The sequence below is a fragment of the Ambystoma mexicanum genome, chromosome 7q (assembly GCF_040938575.1).
Source record: "Ambystoma mexicanum isolate Mex_15411 chromosome 7q, UKY_AmexF1_1, whole genome shotgun sequence".
Taxonomy (NCBI): Eukaryota; Metazoa; Chordata; class Amphibia; order Caudata; family Ambystomatidae; genus Ambystoma; species Ambystoma mexicanum.
In genome coordinates this window covers 1010595626-1010608508 of record NC_090941.1, presented here as the reverse complement: position 1 = coordinate 1010608508, position 12883 = coordinate 1010595626, and the positions used below count along the sequence as shown (strand labels likewise).

The 12883-nt window shown below is 43.1% G+C and overlaps 1 protein-coding gene across 1 annotated transcript in view; it reads left to right on the top strand.

The window, feature by feature from the left end:
* Positions 1–12883, top strand: part of LOC138528106 (extracellular calcium-sensing receptor-like) — a 197502-nt gene that overhangs the window by 157701 nt on the left and 26918 nt on the right. The window contains exon 5 of the mRNA XM_069639557.1: positions 891–1014. Coding sequence (XP_069495658.1) covers positions 891–1014 — 124 coding nt within the window. The remainder of the gene's footprint in view (positions 1–890; positions 1015–12883) is intronic.

The window sequence follows — 12883 nt, the reverse complement described above, 5'->3', positions numbered from 1 at the left end:
AAACCCTCTGCATTGTCCACAAGGCCTTCTGGGTCCTGGGTCCAAAATACCTTCAGTTATCCCTCTGCAAATACCTCCCCTCTGGAGCTCTTCACTCCTCTACATCTAACTCCCTCAGGGTCAGTCATTTTTCAAAGAAACAAGCTGGGGGTAGATCTCTGTCTTCGGCTGGGGCCTCCCACTGGAACAGCATCCCTGCCACTCTAAAAGGAGAACCAGCTCTGATTCCGGAAGCACCTCAAGACCTTCCTCTTTGCTTCTGCCTTCGCTCCCCCTCGCCCCTGCTGATCTGTTCTCTCTTGGCACCGTGTACCTGACCACCCTCTGTTCTCCGGGTCAAGGTACCTTCTCACCCTGCCACCCTGCCGCACTGCCTCCGGGCTACCCCTTGCACTGGGGTCTATATCTGTACCCATACAGTCTCCCCCTTTTTTCTTCCTGCACTTATCAGACCTGCCCTGTTTGCTGCCTTAAACCCATCACTTGCCACTTGCTGGTTGCACTACTGCTGTTTGTTGCCTTTATTATTTATTTATTATTATTTATCTGTTTCCCCTTTGCTCCGCACTTTCATGTTCTCAATGTCACTGGGCCTAGTAAGATTATTGTTTTGTTCTCCCCTGTTCTCCTCCCTGTTCCCCTACACTTGTGTACGAGCGCAATAGAAATACAATATCAATTCAATTCAACTCAATATACGTCTCCTCCTTCTGCAGGTTCTGGAATCTGCCTGCAAGTCTTTCTCTTAACATTCTTTTTTGGCCCCTCCTGAAGGTTTTGGGTTCTTTGCTCTGACCTTTTCCATTGAGATCCACATGTTTGCTTTTTGAAAGATGCAGCCACTGCTGTTGACTCGAGTCCTGAATTCCCTTTGTTTGCTCCTCCTGCAGGTGCCACACTCTGTCTGCAGCAGCAGTTGTCCTCCTGGGTACCGAAGTGCTGCTAGAATTGGAGAGCCGATCTGCTGCTTTGACTGTATTCCCTGTTCACAAGGAGAGGTTAGCAATGGCTCAGGTGGGTTTTCATTTTCAGTAGAACCTCAGCAGTAGCAATGCGCCATGGATTAAAGCTTACGCTGAACCAGTTCGTCGGGTTATAGTGGCGGATAATACACTGGTACTACACATATCCCACAAATATCTTCAGTGTTTAAATCATACAACATGAATGTCGGAGGACCACTGATTTAATCACTTGTAAGAAAATACAAAATTGGGTAAAAATATGTTACACATTTGGGTGGTGACTTAGATTTGAACACTATACATATTCTGTTGGCAATTCAGTTTGATATGGTGTTGATCACCCCAATTCTGGGTAAATTGTAGGTATTTCACCTTATTCTGTTTCTACAGCGGCAGCAGACGTGGCTGGTGGACTTGGTGGAGGCGCTGGGGAGCATTATTCTTTAGGCTTTGGCTAATATGTGTCACAAAGTGACACCTAGATTAGCAAAAGAAGGGAATTTAAAGCGAAGGGCTGAGTGCATGAATGCTATTGCTGTGGCCGTGCCATCACCCTCTTCATGCTCATGCTATGCAGTCATTGGTGGACCACCTCAAAGATACATTAAGCCAGATTTCACCTGTACATATTATTGAAGAACTATGTGTGGCTGACAATCACCATTTTCCTAACTGACTTCCTGCCCCATTAAAATTATTTGTGTAGAGCTAATGATCTGTTCAAGTTGGAAGTGTGCGCTTTGGGTGGTGATTTCATTGCAGCTCTACGAAGTAGTAGCAGAAGTAGTGGCAGTAGTAAGGCATTTGTAAAGCGCCTTTCATCATTAGTATGGTCCCAAAGCGCTGTTGATGAACTCCCTTGTGGGACAGGAGTCCAGGTATGGGAAAGATCGAGGGGGTGCTAGTACGTGTGTGTGCATATTGGCCAATATTTAGGATACGACGGGTGGCCAAGTCCTGCTGCCCACCCATGTCGAGCTGGCATGTGGATGCGTGGTAACGAGAGGACTAGAGGGGGTGAGAGAGAGCAGGATGGTGGTTATTTGTGGAACTACGTATTGCATTTTTGTTGTGAGCAGTAGCTGAATTCTTATGGCAGAGGTCTTGTGCGAAGTGTGTTTGAGCGGTGTATGATGGCATGTGCATGCAGGTGTTCGGCCGTGCCTTTGGCTAGTTTCCCTATGCAAGAAGAGAAGAGGTTAATGCAGGGATATGCAACCTCTGGCTCTCCAGATGCTTTGGACTACAACTCCCATGATTCTTCACCATTGACAATGTTGGTTAAGGTTGATGGGAGATGTAGTCCAAAACATCTGGCGAGCCAAAGGTTGCAGAAGCCTGGGTTAATACATGATCTGCATTCAAAGCAGAGGCCCATGATTAATAAGTTGGCTAACCACTAAAGCAACTAGATTCTTGAAGGGCTAGAATTCTAAAAGCTCCCAGGAACATAGTTAATGTTGCCGTCCACATTATTCTGGGTTCACTAACTCACTGTGTTTCACATTCTTCGTGATTCCTAGCATTGCTCCCTTATATGTCTCGGTTCAGAATCCACTCTCGACATAACAAATTGCTGTGTTTCCAAAGGACTATTCTGCGTGCACCTAATTCAGAGGAAGGGCTCCGGTCTGAGTTCACCTGGAAGTAATAGAGTGGGTGTCTGCTACAGGGTTCATGTATGAGGTGAAGGCTTCTATACAAGGGAATCCTTTGCTGTATATTTCATTTGGCTGGGTTCGAGCCTGGTCGCAATCTGCAATCAGCAAGGAACTCAGTTTGAGTGATGTACAGGGTCGGAATATTTATTTATTTATTTATTTATATGCGTAAAGTGCATGTCACAGGCCCGGGGGCATAGTAGCACTAACAAGACATGCACCATGCACAAATAAATAAAACTCTGCATAGAAAACCCCTCATTTAATGTGTGGCCTCAATAACTATTTCTTCTGGGGTAGCCCTCACGGCATGTCCGGGCTTCCGTCCTTAGGTGTGGCGCGGTGGTGTCTCCTGTCCACCTGATGGTGAAGGTTGTAGGGATCCTGCCCCTGGTACTGTGGTGGGTTGGCTGTTAACCACGTACTGATTCATGATGGTTATTGCAGGTCAGTGTCTCGGAACACTGGGGCCACATTTCTACGAGGAACTATTTTCCATAGATGGCAAGACCATTAAACTTTAATTGACCTTCAAAGAAGTGTGTGGGCCCCAAGTCGTGGATCACTTGCTTAGTTTAAAAATGTACAATCACATAAATATATATGTCCACAGGACAGCAGATTTTTGGAGGATCCTTCCTCCATTAAAAGAGTTTAAAAGAGTTTAGTTTCTTATTGGTATCCCAGTTGGTTTTTTGGAATATCCAGTTTATAAAAGGTCGACTGGATTCGATGATTCTAGTTAGTCATCTTCCTCAGGACTGGTTAGTCGAGCCTGTCTGCATTGGATCAGTGCTTTAGGGAGGTCAGGGGAGCCGTCATCCCATCTGCATTTAGCATTGATCAGTCAGCCCCCAGCCCGACAGACCCGACAGGCCTTACCTGTCCTGAGGAAGATGACTAACTAGAATCATTGAAACCGGTCGACCTTTTATAAACTGGATATTCCAAAAAACCAGCTGGGATACCAATAAGAAACTAAACTCTTTTAACGGAGGAAGGATCCTCCAAAAATCTGCTGTCCTGTGGACTCCTATACTGGAACAAAAATAGAGTGGTTATGTTATAGAAACCAGACCAGCAAAAAAACAATGACAGAGCTGGACAATTGAGCCCCGAACCATACAAATAACCAACTAGGAGCCCTCAATAACAGACAAGGTTTTTCATTCACGGGCGAACTATACCCCCTTAAACACATATATATTTATGTGATTGTACATTTTTAAACTAAGCAAGTGATCCACGACTTGGAAAAGCGCTTCCCTGTACTGCACTGAAAACTTTATTTTTACTGTGCTGACAGATCAATTCTCCTCAAGCACTTTTTATTTAAAATCGGATTTTTAAGTGAAATGTGTCTACTTGAGCTTCCTTCTTACATATTAAATTGCCAGGCACTTTACGACGGATGTATTGGTCTCGGTAAGGATAATGCTCATTGATGTATCAATTATTTAAGGGCTGGGTGAGCTTCAGATCCTCACCCAATATAGTGCAGATCTTAGACTCACCTCATCCCCTATAGGTCGGAGATCAAGCTCCAGGTCAATTGGTGCATTCGGCCAGCCAGAAGGGAGCATAAGATTTTTTCAAAAATTGAATTTCGCCTACACTTTATTGAACATGATTAACGCAGACCCAAATATCTGCACCATAAAGGGGTGGAGATTTAGCTTGCGCCCTGTAAATTTTGAGTGCTTGTGAAATAGCCCCCTTTCCATGACTAAAGAAGAAGGTGTTTTCAGCCCACTATATTTGTCAAATGGGGCATGGGATTTGCCCAATTGGGCTGTCGGGTGCCATTCTCCATGAATCTCAAACCCAAATAATCATCGAACTTCACTCGCTCCAGATCTCTTCCTTTCACATTAACAATCATTTCTGAGGCTTTAGAGAACCTAGGCCTGAACACCAAGGCCTTAGTCTTCCCTGTATTCGCTTCAAGCCGGTGCTCTTTGCATTTGATCAATAATGTATAAAAGCGATACAAGGCCCAGGATATGTCACACCAGTGGAAATGGAGTACCCATAGGGAGAGGAAAAATGTGCTTCTAGATAAAGGACTCCTGTTGAGGCCAAGTCAGAACCTCGTCCAATACTTCCGCACTGTGGATCAACTTAGGGACTAAAATTGGATTGTACTTTTTCACAGCTGGGAGAAGGGAGAAGCAGCCAAACTTCCTGTCTTGGGCCAGAAACTGGGTAGGTGCCATCATCGCTTCGAACTTAAGAGCCTGATTTGCCAGGGGCAGCAACCTTTTAGCTTCAAGCAAGACCCTCAAATATTGAAATTCGCTAACCGCCTCCAATCTCTTTCTGTTGACTGACCAACAAAAATGTGCCCAATAGAGATAGTCTTGCATCGGTTTACTACGAGAGTCTTGGATTTTGACACGTTAATGTCCAAACCAAGATCCCCGGAAGCAATCATCAGCTCCTTTCAGCGATCCTTGGAGGCCCATAACGGTGTAATCCATCAACCCAAGATTATCCCCATATAGGAGATGATGTAATTTCAAACAACCCAATTTAGGTAGGTTAACTATAATGCCAGCTAAAGCCCCCCAGATACCAAGAATGTAAAAAATTAAGTAGAAAGGGGGCTAAAACGCAGCCCTGGCAAAGACCATGTTCTGTGTAGTTCCAGTCAGAGTACGAGCCTCTTAGATCCAGTCTAATTTTCAGTTTGACATCTAGATGCAAATGCTCCAAATTACTAACCAGTGGTTCCGGACAGCCCCACACCCTTAGCATCTCCCATGACCTACAATGATCAATGCAGTCAAAGGCCTTGGAGATGTCTAAAAAGGCCAAGTATAAGTTGTGTTTTTTCAGGGGCTTTACCAGTAGACAGTTCATGCCTTGATACCCCATGGTCTGGGCGTGTAACAAATGAAATAAATAAATAAATACATAAATAAATAAATAAAGAGGTACCTGTACCCTTCCGAAATTCGGACTGATTTGCCTCCAGTATATCAGAGCTCTCAGCCCAGCGTTCAAGAGCCCACAAGATGAAGTGACAAAATATTTTGTACAAAGCGACCAACAGGGAGATAGGACAATAAAAAGTGTCGAATCCGTCTCCCTTTTTAAAGTTCATGACCACCATTGCCCCGTTCCAAGTGTGCGGCAAGTGGTGGGTCTCAAGGATATTTTGAAGCAGTGAAAACAGGACCTCCACCACAATAAGGGGGAGCAGATGTTAAGGTTAAGTTCGAGAGGCCGTCTGGACCAATGGCATTAGAGGATTTTGCCCTTTTAAAGTTCACAAGAATACCCTCCTTATCAATATCCGTGGTTTCCCAAGAGTGGAGATCCTTAAGGGCAGCACCACCAGTCGTTGTACCCCCCCCACAGCCCTGGGCTGGGCGGTGTACACATTTCTGAAATAAATATCCCAACGCAGCCTGCAAATCGCTGCAGTTGCAGCGAGTTTCAAAGGGAATCCCCTCGCATTAGCTTCCATAAATACAACAAATTTCTAAACCCGAGTGAGAAGTATGTGCATTCCGCATCTTTTTGGAGCAGTATATGCCTACAGCCTTTCAGCCTTTAATGTTCTTATTATGACACAAGCACAGCTACCAAGTTTGCTAGCCTTGCAGATTTCACTTCTTAGTTTTTTATTCTTCAAGCTGAGACCACTATTAAATTTGTGAGAACCCTTCGGGGCTGCGGCATCCCCACTTCTTTTCAGTGGAATTAGCCCACTAAGTAGATCCTATATTAGTGGGGCAAAATACTCACTAAAAGGCTCCTTCCATGCCCATCTGACATCCACTGAAAAAAGTTTGAACATTTGCTTTTGAAAAGTTCACAAAAAACATGCCAGGGAAAAGGATACATACGTCATCCATGGAGTGGTATTCCTCAGGGGAAAAAACATACCAAGTTAAAAATTAAACAGTTTATGCTTTCACTGTGAAATCCAGTAACTTTTGCAACTTGACAGAAAGGAAGAAAATGTACAGAAAACATGTGCCATGACACATGAATGTAAAAGCAATAAGTAAAACAGTCGTCTTGTACACAAACCTGTGCAATTACAGATGAACCAGGCCATACATTTAAACAAGCTGTGCGCAAGAACAGGACAGCATAGCTACATTGAAAAGTACACCTTTTTGCAAAACAATGATCCATGCCTCATATTGAAATATACAAAAATAGCAACACCAAATTGTATGTTCTTAGAAAAGTTCATCTAAACGCTTTTTCCCGTCATATCAGGATGTGTCTGGCTCTTCATAACACACTTAGACAAGATATGAAATGGAAAAGATATGAAATGGAAAATGTATGCAGCCAAAAGCTAGATGACAAAGCCCTTATTCGATAAGCTGGACCATCTGGGTGTCACCTACATCAATTGCGCAGATGACACCCAGATACTCCTCACCTTATCCGGCAACTACAACACGGACGCCAACCGGATCAATGCAGTCTTCTCCACCATTCAGGCATGGATGGCCATACATGGCCTGCCTGAATGATGACAAGACCGAACTGCACCTTGTCGGCTCACGTAATACTATCCGGAAGCTCAGCCCTAGTTACTCCAGCTTCACCATTGACAGTAACACCATTCCCATCGCTAAAAGTGTAAAAACTCTTGGTTTCTATCTAGACACTAACACCAACCTCGCCAAACAAATCAATATGACCGCATAAGCCACTGCTTACACTGGCAAACTAATTAGGGCCTGCAGACCTTTGATCTCCCCCAAACAACTGCCTCATTTTAGCCAGAGCTCTTATTCAATCCAAATTGGATTACTGTAATAGCCTTTATGTAGGTGCCAACAAAATGGTAATCAATAAACTGCAAGCTCTACAAAACAATGCACTCCGTGCTGCCCTCAACATACCGAGAAGAGAACATATCTCGGCCACAAGAATTTCATGCAAATGGCTCTCAATCCAACAGAAAATAGACCTAAAAACCATCTGCCTCACCTACAAAGCTCTCAACCACCTAGCCCCGCCCTACTTAACCAATAAATTCACCTTAAGACAGAACACCAGAACCACCAGATCCTCCAATACATTACAACTGACGGTGCCCAAATACTCCCTTAAAAGAGCAGGTGGATCCAGCTTCCCAGTCCTAGCCTCACAATTGTGGAACACCATCCCACTGGACATCAAATCTACCCCTACATTCCAACCCTTCAGAACTAAGGTCATCACCTGGTTACTCAATAAATAACCAACTATGTATATATGCCTAATGTATGCTTGTATCCTCTACTATGTCTGCTTGTTACTATCTGCTTTCTTGTAACCATACTTATGCTGCACAAATGTACAAATGTTCCTCACCTTGCCTGTACCTTGATGTTTAAGCGCCCATATACCCCTGGGTCAGGAGCACTATATAAAATAAATAAACAAACAAACAAACAAACAAACATGTAACAATAATGAAAAAGTACAATGCAAAGAGGGAACAATTGAGCAAATATACCATTTTAAATGATATGCAAGACTGAGTCTTTGGAGTGGAAGACTATGACGCTGCAAATTTTGAGGTCCCTTCCAATTGCACAAATGAAAAGCATGTTGATATATGACTAAATCCAATTTATGGTATGCAGGTTGGCAAGTACGATTATAACATCGAACAATATCCCACATAAAGATGTGAATATTGTAGGTTTACCATTCATAAAAAGCAAGTGACATTTATCAATGTAGAAAATAAACAAGAGATCCTAGTAATAAACTGTGGATTCATCTGTTTATGTATTTATTCCTTGAAGAAGTATGCCTTTTTATTATTGTTTAAAATGTGTTTGTACCGTTAAAGAAATTAGACCAAAGCAGTTTATCAAATAGATCTATAGCAAATAATATGCCAAACCTGTTTCCCCTTGCTCATCCAGAACCATCAAGGACAACATTAGCTCTCTCCCTCCTGCACTGGCTGATCTCTGTAACCACTCCCTTGCTACAGGTTCTTTCCCCTCCTCCCTCAAGCACTCCTTTGTGCGCCCCCTCCTTAAAAAAACATTGTCAGACCCTTCCTATCCTGCCAACTACTGCCCTATCTCCATCAACCCCTTCCTGGGGAAACTAGTGCAGCTGTTGGCCCTGTCCCAACTCAACTCTCACACTGAACTTGTTGGCGGTCTCCACGACCATCAATCTGGATTCCGAGCATGCAGAGGCACGGAAACTGCACTTCTGAACACCCGCGAAGAACTGCTTGCATCCCTGGATTCCAACACCCCTGTTGTCCTCATACTCCTCAATCTCTCCTCTGCATTTGACATGATTAACCACTCCATCCTCATGCAAAGGCTCCACGACACCCTTGGTATCTTGGAACGGGCACTGGACTGGCTGACTTCCTATCTAACTGACTGCTCCTCCCAAGTCATCCTGGACACCTTCTCCTCTCCTACTTTTTTCTCCACCTGTGGTGTACCCCATGGCTCTATTCTTTCACCTTGGCTCTTTAACATCTACCTTACTCAGCTGGCACTCCTCATCTCCTCCTTCTCCCCCAACTTCCAGTGTTATGCTGATGGCACACAGCTCTTCTTCAAACTTCCTGTTGATCCTCTTGCACATTCCATCATCCCTGACTGCCTTTCTACCATCCTGGACTGGTGCAATTCCAATGATCACTGCCTCAAAGCCAGCAAAACAGAGATCCTTCTGATTGGGACTCTTGCACCTGACTTCTTCCCTTCACTCTGGCCTTCATCCATGGGCTCTCCCCCTGCTCCCTCTTGTGAAGTCAGAAACCTCAGAGACATCTTTGACTTGTCTCTGTCTTTCATTCCCAACACTCAGGTCATTCCCAAGAAGTCTGACTTTCAGCTCTTCCTTCTCAAAGGAATTCTAACTTTTCTCAGCTTCCCCCAGAAGCTCAATGTTACCCAAGACCTGGTTCTCTCTAGACTTGACTATTGCAATAGCCTCCTCATGAATCTACCTTCTTCCAATCTATGACCCCTAAAGCTAATACAGAACAGGACAGCAAGACTTATCCTTGGCCTCAAGCCCAGGGACCGCATCTCTCTTGCACTAAAAAGTCTGCACTGGCTCTCGATTACTTCACAGATTAAATTCAAATCCCTCTGTATCATCCACAAGGCTGCCTGAGGCTGGGGACTGCACCTCTCTCTTACTAAATACTCCCCTCTAGACCTCTGCGCTTCTCTGGCGCCAACTCCTTGTGTGTAAAGGGTTTTTCTAAATAGAGGGTAGACGGTTGATCGCTTTTCTCAGATAGCTTCCTTCTTTGGAACAACCTCCCCCTCCCTTTTCGTCATACCCAGGACCTTCTTAAATTTATGGAAGATCCTCAAGACCTTCCCCTTTTACCCCCTCCTTCCCCCCTGCTCTCCTCTGCTAATCTCAAAGCTGCTTGTTTTGATATTCAGGGCCCTAATGCATCCTTGGGGCACTGACCTGCTACACCAAATTGCCCCAGTTTCTGTCTCTCCTCAGCACTTGCCTCGGCTCATCCTCCACCCATGAAGGTTCGCACTTACCCTATATTGCACTTAACCTCTTTCTCACCCATGAGCACCCCAGAAGCTATCCCATTCCCTCTCCCTTTTGCACTGGCACGCTCTGAACACTGCCAAGACATAGTAAGTTCATTCCCCCCACTGTATTAAATATTTTCTGTATGTTTTTTTAAATTGATTCTCATCCCTTGTCCCCTCCCTGTTGCCCTGTGGGCACTTTTAAACAGTATTTATTTCCTGTATAAGTGCCGAACAACCGAACACAAAATAAATACGTTAAATAAATAAATATGAAAGTAGAACCAATTCCCAATGCATGTGCCAATGTGTACGTGTATGTAGTCATAATAATACCATTAGTGTGCCCATTGCAAATCATTGTCCGTCATCAAAGAAATCTAGGCTGAGACCAGTAAATGAGCTAGTTAAAGCAAATAAAGGATACACAGTTTATACACCTTTATACACTGTAGGTATCATTAGGAGTAATATGTGCAAACAAAATAACACATTATTAGTTCTTATTCATGTAGTGCCTTAAAATGTAAAGAGCTATGTCAGTAACCAGTCAATTAGAACAAAGGGCCTCATTACGACCCTGGCGGTAAGGGGTTTACGCCAGCGTTAGCTGCGCCGACCCCTTACCGCCAATTACGAGGTCCCTTAGCGCCATGGCGCTTTTAACACCTGCTTTTAGCAGGTGTTAAAATCCATGGCGCTAAGGGACCATGGAGTTAATTACGCCACCGTAATTTACGGTGGCGTAATTAACGCCTTCCCCACTCCCATTATGCCCTATGGGGCAAAAATGGGAATGGGGAAGGGTAAATGGGGATTGGGGACTTACCGCCCCACCAAGGTCGGAATGGGGCGGTAAGTCCGCCAACCATCATGGCGTAAACGTAGTTTACGCCATGGTGGTAAAGTCACGGCCCAGGCGGTAACTTACCGCCTGGGTCGTAATGAGGCCCAAAGTGTACAAAGCATTATAACATGTACAAGAATACTGGGTAAACTACAAACATATGAACATAAACGATACACACTGATGTAGATAATAATATTTCACATGAAAGCGACTGTGTTTCAAATAATTGCCTTTTGTTTATTGCATTTTGGTTCATTGCAAACCTTTAGCTAATATTACATAATTTAATACTACAGTTCCTTTAATATCACAGAACATAAAAACATCTTCCTAAAACTTCCTTAAACACCCTGAGGTTCCCTCCCTAAAACAGTATTTAAACATTTCACAGTAGTTCAAACCAGGGATACTCGTTCCCCATTTAATAAAACCATCCACCATTCTTCGGGTAATAAAGTGCGTAACCTATCTGAAAAGACCTCAAATTGCTTTATTCTTTTCTCGGTCAAGCCAGGGCAGAATAGTAGTGTATGATGTAAAGTGTCTACTGTTCCCTCCTTCTTGCGATAACGACATTGGGAATCTATCAGTCTAACTCGAGATCTAACAGGTCATACCTCTTTAGTAGGAAGTATATGCAATCAGATTCTCACAAACTGCTTTCTACAGAAGCTGTTGGGAAACTTTGTAAGGTATTTCGGGACTGAACCAAAAGCCCTTACTTCATGGCACAGGCAATAATTACCTTTGATACCATGGAAAGATGTATGAGGAATAGACCATTAATTTGCTTCACTAATGTGGGTAGGTGCATAGAATATGTCCTATCATATTAGGTATTTGAGAAAAAATAGAAGAACCCGTTTTTCTGCAGTATTTTCAAACCAGTAAGGGCATCTAATTAGATGATATACAAGAACCATTGTCAGTCTCCATGCTAGTCATGTGTATTCTGATGATCGCTGGTTTCAACAAAATTATAATTATACATTTAATTTACTGTTTAAAAGTGACTTGAAACTTTGCGTTGTGAAGCAACACACATTAAACAATGGGAATTTGTTCAGAAGCATGGCAGTCTCATCATTAGTTCAACAAGTAGACAGTAATGGTTACATTTTTACAAAGTAGGATATCCACCATATTATCCAATATGTGTGGGACCTCGAAAAAGGCTTGTAATACTAATTTGAGCAGAATATGCGAACAACTAATGGACTTTTTAAATATAGGAAATCAACAACTTTAAAAAATATATCTAACGTCAAATTAACTTTGTGGCATAAATCCTGAACATTTATAAAGGCATTTAAAAGAGTTTGTTTTAGCAATAATGCATTTTATCCACAGTTCCACCCTTTAGTCCTGAAATACACTACTTTTGGCAGTACTAGTGCCAATCTATATGGGCTCCTCACATTCATATGGAATCACGGATTGAAGGAGCACCATGATTTGGGGAAGTCAGTAAAGAGCAAATTAAACACTTCTTAGGATTTCCAGGAAAACAATCCTACAACGCAATAATATATGACCACCTTTCTAGCCATTATGCCCCATGCAAAACACAAAATTCCCACAAAATCCTATGAATTAAAACACAACTCAAAATCAGTGCATACACATAATCACTTGCCTATGATGCTTAGTTTGTGCAAATATAGTTGATCGGTTTTCAGGTGATAATTCAATTGCAGCCAGTAGGTACATGACTTCTAACATATCAAAAGCAGAACATCTCATCCCCAAGATCTTTGGAAAGACATGTCTAATGTGAAATCACTTTCAGCACACTTAAAACGCATATGAGTCATTTACTTTCCCTTCAAAATGAGGGGCTTGTGAGCCTGCAGATAGGTTAACTGGCACTAGCTTGCATGGGTAAAGTGTTGACATACA